The sequence below is a fragment of the Stegostoma tigrinum genome, chromosome 20 (assembly GCF_030684315.1).
Source record: "Stegostoma tigrinum isolate sSteTig4 chromosome 20, sSteTig4.hap1, whole genome shotgun sequence".
NCBI classification, from domain to species: domain Eukaryota; kingdom Metazoa; phylum Chordata; class Chondrichthyes; order Orectolobiformes; family Stegostomatidae; genus Stegostoma; species Stegostoma tigrinum.
This window is the reverse complement of record NC_081373.1, coordinates 42,933,002-42,950,969: the sequence shown is the minus strand read 5'-3', so window position 1 is coordinate 42,950,969 and position 17,968 is coordinate 42,933,002. Positions and strand designations below refer to the sequence as shown.

General features: G+C 42.6%; 1 protein-coding gene across 2 annotated transcripts in view; it reads right to left on the bottom strand.

The window, feature by feature from the left end:
* The window catches only part of plce1 (phospholipase C, epsilon 1), a 363,575-nt gene that overhangs the window by 309,825 nt on the left and 35,782 nt on the right, over nt 1-17,968 (bottom strand). For both annotated transcript variants that reach the window (XM_048551434.2, XM_048551435.2), the window contains exon 2: nt 1,129-2,764. In XM_048551434.2, the coding sequence (XP_048407391.1) occupies nt 1,129-2,397 (1,269 nt within the window). In that variant the 5' untranslated portion in view covers nt 2,398-2,764. The remainder of the gene's footprint in view (nt 1-1,128; nt 2,765-17,968) is intronic.

Here is a 17,968-nt window from a genome sequence, read left to right as displayed (position 1 = left end):
TACTCCAAATGCAGCCGCACCAGAGTTTTGTACAGCTTCACCATAACCTCTTGGTTCCAGAACTCGATCCTTCTATTAATAAAAGCTAAAACACTGTGTGCCTTCTTAACAACCCTGTCAACCTGGGTGGCAACTTTCAAGGATCTGTGTACATGGACACCACTGCTAAGAATCTTACCATTAGCCCTGTATTTTGCCTTCCTGTTACTCCTACCAAAGTGCATCACCTCACACTTGTCTGCATTAAACTCCATTTGCCACCTCTCAGCCCAGCTCTGCAGCTTATCTATGTCTCTCTGCAACCTACAGCATCCTTCGTCACTATCCACAACTCCACCGACCTTAGTGTCGTCTGCAAATTTACTAACCCATCCTTCTACGCCCTCATTTAGGTCATTTATAAAAATGACAAACAGCAGTGGACCCAACACCGACCCTTGCGGTAACTGGTCTCCAGGATGAAAGAGGACTCTCTCATTTAAATTGCCAGAATTCTTACTTGTTCACATCGTTTCTGATATGCATCCTTCTCTTTCTGAGACAACATCTTCCACTGCTTGCTGCACAGTACCATACGTTCTGTGCTGGGAATATCTTTCATGTTGGACATTAGCTCAGCACAATAGAGAGAATAGCCATTCGGCGGTGGCTTTGTGGAACGTTATACTAAAATAGTAATACCTGTATATTAAATACAGAAGTGACTTCAATATTTCCATATTAAATTCTGCACAAGCCTGGATTAAGGTTATTTATATGAGCTGTCTATTCAGGTATGTACATGTGTGCCTTAGCACATTCAGGTACAGGAATTTGAAGACCAGGCTGAATTTCTAGAGGGTTAGTGGGCCCAAAATATTAATTCTGTTTTCTCTCTGCAGATTCTGTTAGACCTGAGATTTTCCAGCAATTTCTGCTTACGGTTTTTGACATTTCTGTCTCTACCTCTTTACTACAATTAATCTGCATGGACCAGGAGGCATGTCTTAAATCAACAGGCGAATGAATGCTTCCATCTAGCACAGACCACTCAGTGAAAGTAATCAGCAACTGAATCCTTTTAAATCTCTTGCTTCACACAAACAGCACAGCAAAAAGGGAGCACAGTTGTAAACACACATTTCTTACCTTGGTCCGGCTGGAACTAGTCGAGGAATGTTGCCAGCCACCTTTCAGCAACATAGCTTGGCATATCAGCAGCTTCTCATCAGGAAATCGGGGAAGTTTGAGGTCAATATTAACGTTCCTCCTTTGGTTGATGACCTTCCTGGCCTTTGCACCTATATGGCCCGATGGTAAGGTTCTCGAGCGTGCCCTCGATCCCGTATACACAGATTTCTTCACCTCTCGGTTATTCTTATTGTACCGTCGAAAGAGCAAAGTGGAGCGTTCCTTTTTGTTTCGTTCAAACTCATCCCCCATCCCTTCTTCACCACCATTGCCAGTACCTTCAAGATAGATAATAGAAGGCTTCAGGGATAGTCGGGTCATTGGATGACCACCCACAGATCCATCGGTCATAGTCTTCAACTTGAGTTTTCGCTGGACCCTACCGAATCCAAACTGGGCAACATGCAAGCCTGGGCAACTCTCATTACTGTCATATACTCTTTCAGCAATGCAGTCTTCCTGCAGCTGTAGTAGAGTTTTTGATGCACAGCTCAAGGGTGTGGATGGATAGCCATGTTCAACATGGCTGACTGAAGTAGCCTGTGAACATGGCCCAGGGCACAAAACATGGTACTTTTTATTTTCACCATCGGCATAATGCTTTAGGTTCAAAGCACTGTGTGGGCAGCTGTCTTCAATGATCTGACTACACAACGATGGGAGCTGCACAGGAGACCTTTCATGTGCTAAGCCCATTTCCTTTCCATCGATCGCTCTGCCTAAGAAAGGGGAGAAGCTCTTGGGCTTCCAGCTTACGTCTCCTTCTGTTTGACACGGTTTATCACATTCCTCCATGGACTGATGAGCAGACGGACTGGAGACACAACTTCCCTGGCTAGACTGGTCACTGCTCACATTGTAACAGCCTGCTTTTGAGCCTGAAGTCCCCATGTCATGATCCTCAAGCACACTTCCACTTTGAGCATTGTGTTTCGTAGTCAGTTGTGCTACAGACATCACTGGCAGTGTGCCTTGTAGCTCCAAAGGAGGGTCTAAAGGACCCTGAATGACTGACATCTGATCGACATCCAGCATTCCTTCATCGACAACATGCCTTATTTTAACATCACAGCCTGAATTACTCAGCCTATTTTCATCTTCAGCTGACTGGGCAGATATCATCTTTCCTGGTGCGACAGTCACAAACACAGAAGCAACTATTTCTTCAAAAGTAATTTTGAAACAGCAACACTCAATATGCTTTTGGTTCTTTTCTTTGATTGTCATAGCATGGCCTGAAGAGAGTGACTGATGTCTGAAAACTTCCTTGCTGAAGCACTACGATTAATCAGCAGGCTCAATTCTTGAGTGAGCGTTTCTCCTCATAAATGTCTTATTTATAGACAGGAAAGCTTCACCAGCTGATAAAGCCCAGAGAATAATGACGTTTACATTGAGCAGCTGGGCTCTCAAATATTATCCGATAGAAGGAGTTTGCTGCTCAATACATTAGGGAGCCACAAGTTTGGCAGCTCTATGAATTCATCTTTATGATGAATGCTGCAAATAACTTGGCAAAAAGAAACTGTTTTGTTATCTCGTGGAATTAGAAGAGGGTTTATCTGAGCAGTTTCCACATTCAGATCATGTTTCTCTGCAAAACAAGAGGAGAAATAAATTAAGAGTTTCAGTACATTACCTCAGAAAGGTTTACACAATTCAAAAGAAACAAAGGGAAAGTGTATCAAGGAGTAAACGAGTACATCCTGTGACAATGGGGAATGTGGTCACAAATTAGACTGTCCGGTGATCACATTTTGCATTCAGCATCAAAAAGAAATCAAATGTAAAATGTCCTCTGAATGGTTGCATTGCAGAATGCTGGATTGCATTTATTTTAAAAATAGGAGTCACTTGAAAAAGATATTATTTCATTTATCATATACAACAGAATGTAAGTTAAATGCTTGTTTGAGATCAATTTTTCAGCAAAAATGTTAAAGGCAGTTTCTTTTTAAGTGAATAATTTTGTATGTTTTATTTAGGCCCACAGAGTAACATGCTTATGGATTAGTTGACGACTTTTGCCCATCGATTGGCCAGTTGCCCACTGGCCTGTTGCTATGACGTGGACGAGAAGCTCTGCTTTGTCCCAGTTAGACAGACGGCGCTGTTCAACTCCAAGTTGTGGTTCAGCAAAAAGAGCGACCACTAGATTGCAAAGATCACCAAATGGAGCAAAGTTTTGGATTTGGGCTGTCCGCTATGGACATGGTTCCTTCACTCACTCCTGGGAAGCGGATGGCACTCGCTGGCCCAGTATTTATTACCTGCCCGTTGTTGCCCTAAACATGATGGTGGTAAGCTGCTTTCCTCAACCATTGTGGCCCATTTCTTGCAGGTAGGCCCACTGTGCTATTAGGGAGGCAATGCCAGAATTTTGATCCAGCAACACGAAAAAAGTACAGTGATATAATTTGAAGTCAGGACAGTGAATGGTCGAGGAGAGCTTGCAGGTGAAAGGATTCCTGTGTATCTGCTTCAAGATGGCAGGGATTGTGGGTTTGGAAGGTCCTATCTAAGGAACTTTGGTGAATTTCTGCAGCACATTTTGAGGATGCTATACAATGCTCCAATGAAATATCAGTATGGAGGGAGTGGATGTAGTGCCAATCCAGCAGGCTGCTTTGTCCTGGATGGTGTCAAGCTTGAGTGTTGTTCGAGCTGCACACATCCAGGCAAGTGGTGGGTATTCCATCACACTCCTGACTTGTGCCTTGCCGATGGTGGACAGGATTTGGTGAATCAGGAGGTGAGTTACACTTTGCAGGATTCCTAGCCTCTGACCTGCTTTTGTAACCATAATATATATGCTCTTCTGGAGTACTGTGTGCAGTTCTGGTCACCCTGTTATAGGAAGGATATTATTAAACTGAAGAGGGTTCAGAAAAGATTTACCCAGATATTGCCAGGAATAGAGTTTGAGATATTGAAACAATAGACTGAAAATGCTGGGAATTTTTTTCCCCCCATTGGACCATAGGGGGTTAAGAAGTGACGTTATTGAGGTTTATAAAATCATGAAGGGGATAGGTAAGGTCAACGCCAAGGGCCTTTGGCCTAGAACAGGGGAGTTTAAGACTACTTTTTAAAAAGGTAAGAGGAGAAAGATATTAAAAAAAAGGGGGCCTGAGGGGTGATTTTTCAACCCCTGCCCTCCAGTGTATGTGGAATGAACTGCTAGAGAAAATGGTGGATGCAGGCACAGTTACAGCATTTAAAAAAACTTTTGGGATAAGTTGGTGAATAGGGATGGTTTGAAAGGATATGGCCAAGCACAGGCAGGTGGGACTAGTTTAGTTTCAGAACATGGCTGGCATGGACTGGTTGGACCGAAGGGTCTGTTTCCAAGCTGTATGTTTCTATGGCCCTATATGGCTAGTCCAGGTAGTGGGGTTTCAATTCAAGCAGCCCCTGTGGGACAAACCGATCAACATCTTGACTCGACATGGCTTTCCTGAACAGCATCTCAACTTGTCATCTCTTCTCCAATAAGGGAGGGAAGAGGAGTGGGAAAATGAGAGCAGAGCTTTCACCTCTCAAAAACTACCATCAACTTGCACGTGAAAGAAGGTTAAAACTGACAAAACTCTAATGCAAAAAACCTTTGCAATTCATGATTAATTTTCACATAGGGTACTTAGAGTGTAGAAAAAATGATAACCTGTGCAGCTTTAGCAATGCAACTGGAAACATCTTTCACAAAAAGATGCACTGTAGGTCAGTTTAGTCCATCATCTGTGTTTGACCTGATTTCAAATAAAAGGGTACCGGCTTTAATTATGTACCATCACCTGAGTTTGATTTCAGTAAGTTAAATAGTTTAAGATTAATAGCTTTCTTTTAAAGAAAGAAAGAAAGAAAGAGAAGGTGTCTAATTAGAATTCTTAAAATTAACACCATTAATTGTGGCTGCAAGAGCTACTTTAAATAAAAAAGGTCCATAACAGACACATGAGCAAAGATTCATCTTATGATTACTTTAGACTCGGAAAATTGCCAGTTGTGAGTAAGATTGGTATCCAGGATGACAAGGTTTTTATTTGAAACCTGCATAAAACTTTGTTCATGCTATACACATTTGCGCTTGAATTTCCTTTTATCTTTTGCCATGTTTTGACAAATTTTGAGCGACCTACAACAAAAATCTTCACAGAAATTTCAGGCCCAATTGCTGTATAATTTTTTTAGTGGTTAATGACCCAACACTTATTTAACTGAATGGCTGTATTTGATGGAACATAAAACAATTGATTCAGATATTTAAGTTTGTTTTTAAAAACACCCTCCAGTTAATCCTCTTCACTAGACAGTAACCTGTTATGAAAGGCATAAAAACCAGATACTATATAGTTCAAACTTCTAAATGAACAGGAAATTTTGCAGCGCCCCAAAGCTCCAAGCTTAGCCCCCTTCCTGTTCCCAGAGGCAGCACATCCACCTGATGCTATTCACCAGGCAGAGGTGGGTAGTCAACTTGCATGACCAACAGGCCATCTGTGCCTGGATTGGTAGCACTATCAGTGTCTTCCTGGGAATAGAGAGTCCCCACGCTATCTCCAAAGGTTAGGGCTGGCATATGCCTGTACTTGGCTATCAGGGGCCTAATAAAGCCCCCTCTCCACTGAAGTTGCAGCCACTAGCAGATCATCACTGGGGCCAAAGGCCATACAGTGGTCGGGGCTCACCTCTCCAGCATGGGCCATCATTTATTTTGCTCCATTCTAACCGCTTCAGAAGGTAGTGCAATGCGGTGACTCCCTTGCATTCTGCCTCCAAATGTAGCAGGGCACATCATTGGCAATGTTGGCGCCCCCATCCTCCCACAGCTTCAGATCCTCAATTGGGTTTTCAGTTTCAGGAAATAAGTCACCTCCACGACTAGGGCCAACCCAACAATGGCCTATTCATGGAGAACCTCTGGCTGAATCTCCTGTGCGGGCACCCTGTCTGTCAGCTCACCGCACAGACCCAGAAATGATAAAATCCCTCAACTGACTTCCAAAGTTCTCAAGATTCCAACCATTGGCTTTCATCTTCCACACATTGCAGCTTTTGAAAAGAAACCCAATGGGAAATGAGAGATAAAGTGTAGGCTGGATGAACACAGCAGGCCAAGCAGCATCTTAGGAGCACAAAAGCTGATGTTTCGGGCCTAGACCCTTCATCAGAAAAGGGGGATGGGGAGAGGATTCTGAAATAAATAGAGAGAGAGGGGGATGCGGACCGAAGATGGATAGAGGAGAAGATAGGTGGAGAGGAGAGTATGGGTGGAGAGGTAGGGAGGGGATAGGTCAGTCCAGGGAGCGGAATCAGGTTGGTAGGCAGGAAATGGAGGTGCAGCTTGAGGTGGGAGGAGGGGATAGGTAAGAGGAAGAACAGGTTAGGCAGGCGGGGATGAGCTGGGCTGGTTTTGGGATGCAGTGGGCAGAGGGAAGATTTCGAAGTTGGTGAAATCCACATTGATACTGTTGGGCTGCAGGGTTCCCAAGCGGAACATGAGTTGCTGTTCCTGCAACCTATGGGTGGCATCATTATGGCACTGCAGGAGGCCCAGGATGGGCATGTTGTCTAATGGGATGGGGAGTTGAAATGGTTCGCGACTGGGAGGTGCAGTTGTTTATTGTGAACCGAGCATAGGTGCTCTGCAAAGTGGTCCCCAAGTCTCCGCCTGGTTTCCCCAATGTAGAGGAAGCCACACCGTGTACAGCGGATGCAGTATACCACATTGGCAGATGTGCAGGTGAACATCTGCTTGATGTGGAAGGTCAACTTGGGGCCTGGGATGGGGGTGAGGGAGGTGGTGTGGAGGCAAGTGTAGCACTTCCTGCGGTTACAATTTGGGACATCCCAAGGTGACGATAAAGGTGCTACACTAAACAAGTTACTTTCTTTTCAAGAAAACAATATGCAATCATTATTTGCATCACAATACTAATTCTGCACATTTGTTCTTTTATTTGGGAGGCAAAAGTATTGGTCCAGATTTTCTCTTCGGGAAGAATCAGAAATCAGGCTATTTTCAGATGCCAGGATCCCTCTCTTGTCTATCAATGCCTGTTTAGAGAATTATACAATTCCTACAGAGAGTGAAAGCAGGCCATTTGGCCCATCCAAAGAACGTCACAACCACTTCACCCCGCATTTCCCACAGCTAACCCACCTAGCCTGCACATCCCTGCACACTACAGGCAATTTAGCATGGCCAATTCACCTAACCTGCACATCTTTGCACTGTGGGAGGAAACCGGAGCGCCTGCAGGAAACCCCCGTAGACACAAGGAGGATGTGCAAACGCCACACAGACAGTAGCCTGAGGCTGAAATCAAACCCAAATCCATTGCGCTGTGAGGCAGCAATCCTAACCACAGAGCCACCCATTGTTATTTATTAGTTTCATAGTAAAGGAGCAGGGATAGATCGGAGTGGGCCACCACATCTGAAACAGGCCTTAGGCTGTAACTTAAGTGGTAGATGGCAAGGTAAGCATATCAGAAGGCTTCTCTTTTCACTAAGACTTCAACCACATTCAAGAACAGAGTGTTAAGCATCCTGACCCTCACCATAATGCCTCACCCCCCCAGTACTGGTTCCTGAACCCCTATACCCATTCACCCTGTATTCATTACGAACATAATTAGTTGAAGGTGCTCAGACCGCCTAATGTGTCAAAAAGGATAGCCATTCAAAACCCATTCACCCTGTTAGAAGCTCAATATCCATTCAAACTCACATGGTAGGGGGGAGAAAATGTCCTCTAAAAGGTTGAAAGCAAGCTGTCAAAAATAACTGAGGCAGAAAAAATGTCAGAGGAGACACGTAAAATAGCATCACGCTAATGAGTGACCTTAATCTTCACATAGATTGGGAAAAATCACATGGACGTGGGTATCCTTGAAGGCGGCATATACAGTATATCGGGCAAAGTTCCTATAAGAATAGTTTGTGGAGCCAATCAGGCTAGTTTAGATCTGGCCATGTGTGATAAAGCAATTTAACAACTGACCTCAAAGTTTAAAAAAAATCCCAGGAAACTGACAATTAATTGGTATAATTTAGCATTCAGCTTGAGCGAGAGGATACTATGTCAGAAACAATTGGGCTAAATTAAATTTAAACAGCAAAAAGAATGACCATCTCAAAAAAAAATGTGGGCAGAGATGGCTGGGCTGAACTGGGAAATGTTTTTAGGAGAAGGGGTGGCAAAACAATAGCAAAATCTTTAATCACTCACAAAGATATATACCTGTGAGGAAGGAGAATTCTAAGGGATAACACAACCATGGTTAACCGCAGGAAGTGCTACACTTGCCTCCACACCACCTCCCTCACCCCCATCCCAGGCCCCAAGTTGACCTTCCACATCAAGCAGATGTTCACCTGCACATCTGCCAATGTGGTATACTGCATCCGCTGTACACGGTGTGGCTTCCTCTACATTGGGGAAACCAGGCGGAGACTTGGGAGAATTCTAAGGGATAACACAACCATGGTTAACAAAAGTAGTTAGGGATAGTATCAAATTAAACGCAAAAAAGTGTACAATGTTGCAACAATTAGTGGTAATTCAGAGACTTTTAAAACAAAAAAAACCAAACAGTGAAAAATAAACAGAGGGTAAACTAGCTGGATGGCATGCTGGCTCAGTGGTTAGCACTGCTGCCTCTCAGTGCCAGGTTTTGATTCCCCCTCAGGTGACTGTGTGGAGTTTGCATGTCCTCCTGTGTCTGCGTGAGTTTCCTCTGGGTCCTCCGGTTTCCTCCCACAGCCCAAAGATGTGCAGGTTAGGTGGATTAGCAATGCTAAATTGTCCGTAGTGTTCGGGGATGTGTAGATTAGGTGTGTTAAGGGTGAGATGCTCTTTGACGGGTCAGTATGGACTTGTTGGACCAAATGGTTTGTTTCCACACTCTACAGATTAAATGAATAAGTAGCTAGTAAGGGAACAGCAGAAGCGTATTACAAAAATCTAGTAAAAAGGAAGAGAGAAGCCAAAGTGAACACATGCCCCCAGAGATTGAGGCTGGACAAATAACGATAGGGTAATTGCAGTGGAATTGAATGAATACTTGGCATCAATCATCATGGCAGAAGATCCCAAAAACATTCAATGGAAGCCAAATAATGTACGCTGTTTCTAGTTATACAAAATACCACACAAGGACTGTGAGAAACATTACATAGGCCAAACTGGAAGGAAAAAAACTGACAATAAAAGGATACATGAGCAGCAACCAGTCACCAAGAGACACGACTCAGTCTCACTGGTCTCAGTACACACAAGCTCAACTGGGACAACACACCCATAAATAGCACGAGCCCAACAGAGACACGCCAGGGAATTCCTGGCAGCCTGGAATTCCAACTGGAACTCCATCAACAAACATATTGAACTGAACCCGATATACAAACCATCGAAAAACAGAATCAGAAATGGTACCAAACATCCCAACACACCAAAGGCATATAAATAACCAGGACAGAACATTAACACTTCACTGGAGGCGTACTCATGATGTTAGCTAGCAGCGTGGCAAAATGTCTGTAACCAAACACGCCAGCTTAGTGAGCAAGTCTACAACCTCAAACACAACCCAAATTATATATCTTCTCAAAAACTTTGTATTAATTTGTTTTGTGAGATTGTAACTAACTTATTTTACTGCTTCCCCATTTTAACTTCTGTCCTCTCTCACTCAGGTCTGGTTGTAAATACCTTCTAAAAACTAAGTTTGCAGCAAATCAAATTTTACTTTCTCATTTAAAATCACCAGCAACATTTGTTGCAGCCACCAGCCTAGTTTCTCAGCTATTTTAAGGAAGTGTCTGAATAAAGAACTAGGTGTCACCATCTAAGGTGATTGGGTGGGGGGGGGGGGTTCAATTTAAGACTAAAGGAGAAATTTCTTCACCCAGAGACAGAGTGGTGAGCCTGTGGAATTCTCTGCCACAGAAAAGTGTTGAGGTCAAATACATCAGATGCTTTCAAGAAGGAGTCAGGTATAGAATTCTTAGACCTAAAGGAATCAAGGAGTCTAGCAAGAAAGCAGGAACAGGGTATCGGGTTGAATGATCAGTACTGATCATATTGATTAGCGCAACAGATTCAAGGGGCTGAATGGCCTACTCACTCTGATTTTTGGAAAAGATGCAGAGATTTCCTCAAAATGAAGTAACAGTTAAAGCATTCCTGAGCCCCCTCCTCTTTTAGCATCTTTTTGTTCTGTTCAACGCAATGATTCATTAACTTTAACCAAAGCAAAACAGGAATTTGGGGAATCACCCAAGTTTCCCCCCCACCCCCCACCGAAAGGATAGTACAGTGTTCCAAACCTGTCACTGAGGAACTACAGGAACATAAATGTGGGATGCACCTGTGGATGGCATCTCAACCGGGAAAATGAAGCCATTGCACAGGAAGGCTGCTGGCAGGGATCACACATCGCACCAACAAGGAAGTAGGACAGAACAGCATTGATACCACAGAGCTGCAAAAATAAACACCATCGCAAACACTACAATTTTTTGAATACATCTAGTCTCACAAAGATGGGTCGTCACTTGCAATCCCACCAGAAGTGATTTTCCCCAAATGCTGCTTCCGTTGGACCTTAAATCCATCACCAAGCCATCAACTGCCATCTACTCAAACACTTCCTGCTGCTGCTCCAGCCTCATTCATGTCACCATCATATTTCCAGAATCTCCCAGCACAATTTCTTCAAACGTTGCTCCCTACTGGTCTTTAAACATTCACACATTTAGACTCAATTGTGGGAGACAATTCCATCTGTTGCACCCAAGTGAGATCTCAGAAAGAGCAACTCTGCTGGACCCACATCCTGTCCTTTTGCTGCAGCCCAATTATTTCCCACTCCCTTTTGAAAGCAATAAATGAAAGCACCTTCACTGCACAGTGCTTTCCAGATCAAACCATGGCTTGTCTAAAAAACAGTTTTTCTTCACGTTGCCACAAAGTCTTTTTGCCATTCAGCGTAAAATCAGTGTCCTCTGATTTTCAAACAGGAAGAGATACCCCAGCCCCCAACCCATGTCTGGGTTATTAAAAACATATCAAAACAAGCATTGGTCAGAATACCAGTCACTGGGGAAACTTAACATTTTCTCCAGTTTTAAAAACAAATCATTTGCTATGACACTCATTTCACCAATTTCATTACTATGCTGCTACAGTATTTTCTTTTATTCCAAGGGCTTTAAAATGTTACTGGCTAGGCCAATACATTTATTAAATACCTTTTGGAAGTCCATGCGCGCTACAAACAACAGGTATAGATCAGGTTAATGGAGGTTGTCTTTTCCCGAGGATGGAGGATTTCAAGACGAGAGGGCACATTAAAAAGGTGAGAGAAAAGAGATTTAAAGAAAAGACATGAGAAGTCATTTTTAAATTTTAAAAAAGTTCATTTGTGGAATGGACTTGCTGAGGAAGTGGTGGATAAGGGCACAGTTACAACATTTAAAAGACATTTGAGTAAGTACATGAATAGAAAAATGTTGGAGGGATAGAGACCAGGAACAGGCTGGTGGGGCTGGTTGAGTTTGGGATTTCATTCGGCATTGACTGGTTGAACATGCTGTATGGATCTATGACTCTCCTTAATCCTTTACTACCTCGTTAAGTTAGTGAAACGTGTTTGCCTTTCTCAAACAGTTCTCTTTGGTACACATCTTAAAATATCTGGTCATCCAGTAAGCTCTGTTTTTGATGTCTCGCCTCCCCTGTTCTGGAGAACATACCTCACCTGTGGCTGTAATTCCAACATGTCTGTCTGTCTGTCTGTCAGTCAGCTGCATCCAATGCTGCTTGCCTATCACAAGTCATCCCTGACCTACTGTGGCTGTCTCCACTTCAATACACGGACTATTTTGAAAATGGGGTTTTTAAATTCAGACTCAAGACCCACCCCAATTTGCTCCCCACACGCCACAGCTACCTTCAAACTTGTATCTTTGACAATCTTTCCACGCCTCTCTCAAAAATTCTTCTCTTAGCTTATGGTGACTCACTCATTTGCATTGCCCCCCTAAACACTTCCCCATGCTTGCTCCCCACCAATAGAAGCCTCGCTTTGTGGAAAAAGCCTAAAAAGAGAAAGTTCAGTATTCAACACTTCTTTCCTGAGGTGAGACACTTTGTGAATTCCTTCCCTATTCAAAGTTCTTGAATTTTTAGGGAAAAATAAAGGTGTGCCATTTCATTTATCCTAATGAACAAAAAGGAGCTTTCCTAAAAAAGGATGCATGATGCTCTTATAAGGCCAAAGCCTAAAATTCAGTCAGTCCTTTTGGCTCCAAATATGAACTAAATTAACAAGGATGTATCTTGCTGCTTTTCACGTCATTGCATTTATTAAATGAGAAAAAATGAAATGTTCCCTCAAAAACCCCAAACTGTTCATAATGTACTCTCTCCCACAAAAGCCTTAGGCCCTAAAATAATACCAACAAATTCTAGCATTGCACTGTCATTTTAAACAGAGACATTAGCCCATTTATGCTAAGTGGCTTTAGGAATTTCAGGTGAATGTTGCCCTTTCTTGGCAGAAATTACAATTCACAAAATGTGGTATGTTATACATTCACACATACTATATAATCTTTGAATAATGCGGTATATGAATATCAGTGCCAGTGTGATACCAGGCATCCCAAAGACTGGCAGATTGAATCAAATAGCAAATCATTTGGCTGTTCCCCAAAAAGTTATGGGCAGTATTTGCAACATAGCCGAGAGGAGAATTATGCTGAAAATCAATCTGAGAGGCTGACTGACCACCTCAGTGAAATATACTTCTTCATACTAGAAGCTGCATATATTAATACAGGGTCCTCTTTGCTGACAGGAAAAAGATGTACACACACTGCATCTTTTTCACCTCAACCAAAAGGATGCGTTCTCTGATTCAGCTTTAAGGGAAAGACCTTGACCAATGCAACGCACATTGATTAAAATGTAAAGAAAGCAGCATAGTTAACATGCAGACGTCATGAACTGAGAGTTGGTGGAAATATCAGAACGAATCAAGCATTCTCCTCTCCAAAAGTGGAAATGCTGTTTTCCTTTTAATGTTTCTTGTGATTTACTTTAAGAGTGCAGGACAAAAAGCTTTACAAAATGTTTTTTTTTCCTGCAATGTTTAAGTTCAGTATCACTGATCACTATTTTGTGTGATAAAATACGTAGCAAGTTTACAGTATTTCGTGTGGTATATTGTACAGGGGGTGCCTGATTTACAAACGGCCAACACTTCCAAACATGCCTCCGACAGGGGTGTAATCTTAAAAGATCCAACTTATGACTATTGCTTGTACTTACAAAACGTTACTTTTATATTGTCCGGAATAGTGTTCCAATTTGTGTACAGATCAGCTTGCAAACATAATGAAGAATGGAACAAGTTCACATCCCAGGGTTTGTCGTTACATGTGTTTAATGCTATGTGCGTACATAAATCATGTAGTCCAGGGTTTTTAATGACAGGGCAACTAGGGAAAAGGCCTCCACTGTAAGTTTGACTACCTCTGGGAAGTACTGTTTCTATGATTTCAATGCCTTTTTTTTGCTGTATCACTACAACTTGATGAACTTGCACATGATCTACTCCATTTTCATTCACAGTTATAGAGTCCGAGAGCTGCACAGCTGGAAACAATCCTTTGGTCCAACTCATCCATGCCAGCCAGATATTCAAAAATCAGTTTAGGCCCATTTGCCAGCATTTGGCCCATATCCCTCAAAACCCTTCCTATTCATACATCCATCCAGATCCCTTTTAAAATGTTGTAATTGTACCAGCCTCCACCACTTCCTCTGCAGCTCATTCCATACACCACCCTCTGCATGAGAAAATTACCTCTTAGGCCCCTTTTTAATCTTTCCCCTTTCACCGTAAACCTATGCCTTCTATTTTTTAAACTCTCCCACTGCCAGGAAAATACCTTGTCTATGCCCTTCATTATTTTATAAACCTCTGTAAAAAGGTCATCCCTTAGCCTCCAATGCTTCAGGAAAAATAGCCCTAGTCTGTTCTGCCCTTCCTTGTGTCTCAAACCCTCCAACCCTGTCAACATCCTTGTAAATCTTTTCTGAATCCTTTCAAGTTTTACAACATCCTTCCTATAAAAGGGGGATCAGAGTTATATGCAGTATTCCAAGAGTGGCCTAACCAATGACCTCCCAATCCTATAGTCAATGCACTGAGCAATAATAGCAAGCATATCAAATGCCTTCTTCACTATTATCATCTACAGGCCATATCTGGCATATTGCTGGTCAACCAGGTTCGAGGGCCAACGTTCGGAGAATTCCTCCAAGTTTAGTGTCAGAGTGTGCTTGTGGTGCTCTGGGCTCTAACGTCAAGTTAAAATTGCATTTTCAAAACAAGGCCACTTTGGCTAAAACATAATTTATTCATGTATCAGGCACTGCTTCCAGCTTTTACATGTCATACCTTTATCTGAAAGATTTGTAACTATTAAGCTAAAACATGAGTGCATTTGTGTGGTGTTAGAGATCTGCAAAACTTGATGTTAGGCGTCAATCGTTCATTCAACCACTTTGTTATGGGTCCATTCATTCACTTCAAGCAGCATCATGTGCTCTGTAACAATATGGATTATTGCAGAAGTGCCTCGACTAGATGGAGGTAGAGTCAGCCACTAAGGTTCAAATAGAGTCATTTCTAAAGAGTCTGGCATATGACTTCTGCTGCATAGTGTCATCAAAAAGCTCATTATACATAGTATTGGAAAAGACCTCAAATGCAGGTTTCCTCATGGTTCTGAAGAGTCATCACTGGAGTTGAAATATTAACTCTCCTCTCTCCGAGATGCTGCCGGACCCACTGAGTTTCTCCAGCAATTTGTTTTTGTGTGAATCCTTAGGTATATTTTTTGTTGGATTATATCCAGCAGACTGTATCAGCAAGAGCAGATCTTTCAGTATGACCCAGAAAAAGGGAAAGTAGTTTCTCACCAACCTCCACAGCAGCATCTCCAGCATTTCACAAAGTAGTGGAACAGGAGTTTTGTTTATTCATTCAAGGGACATGGGGAATGTTGGCCTATTCCCAGGAGCCTCAAGGTGGTGGTGGTGGTGTTGACGATGAGCTACCTTCTTGAACTGGAGTTCATTTGGTGTAGGTACAGTTAGGGAGGAAGATCTGGGATTTTGACCCAGTGAAAGCAAGGGAACAGTGATATATTCCCAAGTCAGGATGCTGAGTAGTTTGGAAGGGAACATGCAGGGGGTGGTACTCCTAAGTGTCTGCTGCCCATGTCCTTCTGGGCAGAAGTGGTCATGCTAAAGGGTGTTGGAGAATTTCTGCAAAGGATGCCACACATTGCCGCCTCTGAATGTGGATGGAGGAGGGAGTGAATGTTGGCGATTGTGGTGCCAATCAAGCAGGCTGCTTTGTCCTGGTGGCCTTAAGGTGTGTTGATGGAGCTGCACTCCAAGCATTTGGGGAGTACTCCATCACACTCCTGCCTTGTGGACCAGGCTTTGAGTCAGGTAGTGAGTCACTCACTGCCGTATTCCTAACCACTAGCCTGCATGTGTAGCCACCATGTTTATATGACTAATTCAATTCATTTTCTGGATGATGATAACCCCTAGGATGTTGATAACAGAAGATTCAGTGATAGCAATGTCAATGATGAGCAAGACTCACTAGTTGGGGTTTCTCTCATTGGAAAATGTCATAGCCTGGCATTTGGGTGGCTGGAACACGACTTGCCAGTCACAGCGTGGATATTATCCAAGTCCTGCTGAATTTGGACATGGGCTGCTTCAACATCTGAGTCGTCACAAATAGTCCTATCGTCGTGTAATCATTGGCAAACATCCCCACTCTGGCAGAGAGAAGGTCATTGATAAAGCTGAAGATAGGGTAGTGTCCCAAGCCCAACAATGATAGTGTCTCTACCACTGAGTCAGAAGTCCTGGGTTCAAATTCCACCTGCTCCAGCGGGGCCTCATGTGAACAAAGGCAATTAAAAATATTTTGAGGAACTCATGCAGATCAGTCCTGGAGTTGAGATGACTGACCTTATATGAGTGTAATAAAAAATGCTTTGTCTCTTTTCATCATTTGTAAAGAATATATTTATTTCAAAACAAAACTAACCACAACCATCTTCCTGTGTGCCAGGTATAACTCAGCAGGGAGTTGCAAAAAGTGAACCCCTCCCCTCAGATCCCCACTGACTCCAGGGGGCGCCCTCATGCCACGCTTTCAAATATGGCCTTGAATTAAATGGTAACCAAGCAGCTCATGTCTTTGGTCTATGTTTGAAGCCAGGCTGAAACGAGGTCAGGCGTGGAGTGCCCCTTGTGGGAACCAGACCTGTGCTGATGGAAGACGAGTGGTGAACAGCAGGTTTTATTTTATCATTTTCTCCCTTTCTAAATATTTGCAAGTGAAACAGATAGGCTCCAAAATCATGGGTGATAGGAATCAACAAAAAACTAGTCTCTTGTCCTACCATTGTTATATTTTTACAGCCTGGAGGATTGTTAAAACGTTGCACATGCTCTCTAGTATACATAGATTTTCACAACACAGAAACTGTCCATTTGGTCCGTGCTAGTTTTATTTTTAAAATGCTCTGCAAGCGCCTCCTCTCATCTTGTCTTATGCTCTCTATTCTGTTCCGTCCTCTTCTCCTTCACATGAGCTATCTTTAAGCACTGGTATGCTGTTCAAACATTTTTAATATTGTAGAGTTCCACATTACAGGCACTTGCTGACGGTACAGCTCAATTTACCCAACAAATTCATAAGTATTAAAATTTCTATTAGGCCATGTCCCTGTCTTCTCTTTTCTAATTTGGCCTTGTGTCTTGAATGGCACCCTCTAAAGATTCAGTTCACTCCTATCAATGGCTTTTCAGTGTCTAGAGCAAGTGTAGGCACCTACAACAAGCAAGAGAGTGAGAGGGAACTGTGAGGAGATATTAATCATATCTGACAAACAAAGCCCGCCTGTGTCAAGTTTGAAGTTTTGCAGTCAAAAATCAAAGACACCTAAAATCTCCATCCATTATGACTCAATATCCTGGAGCTAGTCAAGGATACAATTCATTGGGTCTTTGTGTTACTCGTCAATGAATGAGTCATTTTTCACCAGAACAATTTTCTTTGGAATGTGCAAGTGGTCAAAACCAGCTCACTCAGTGGAGAAGAGGTGGGAGGATCATTTATAAAGCTTGGTGTAGGACCCATTTGGGTGCTGAACAAGACCTAAATTACTCCTGTTATCACCTCTCATGAGACTGAGAAGCTAGTCAGAAAGCTTTTGCCTTTATATTTAATGAAAGGCTGCTGGTCCTAAAAGCATGCCACTTGTGGTGATTTCCCAATACTTACTTAATGAAAGGCAGGGATTGGATTTTAGAAACTGCAGGAAATATTTACACACTGACCAGCCATTATTGTACTTAGAGATGATCAAATCGACCATGTTTGTGTTGAAAGGGATGCACCTACCGTTTACATTGCCGCTTTTGCCGGTCTTAGCATGAAAGAAATAACGTGCTGGGTATCTGACAAGCACTGGTTTAAATTATTAGTATAGTGTCTTGTTTTCTTTATCTTTGCTTTCCTCCCAAATGAAGAAACATGTGCCAGAATCTATTCAGTGGAATCAAAATTTTCCTGCAAGAGATAGTGTTGCTGGCTGCATTCATAACTTTGGAATGAGTTATTCAGCCAAATCTTCAAATTGAATGAATTGGTGCAAACCAGTTACAAGATGCTTTGAATTTTCTTCA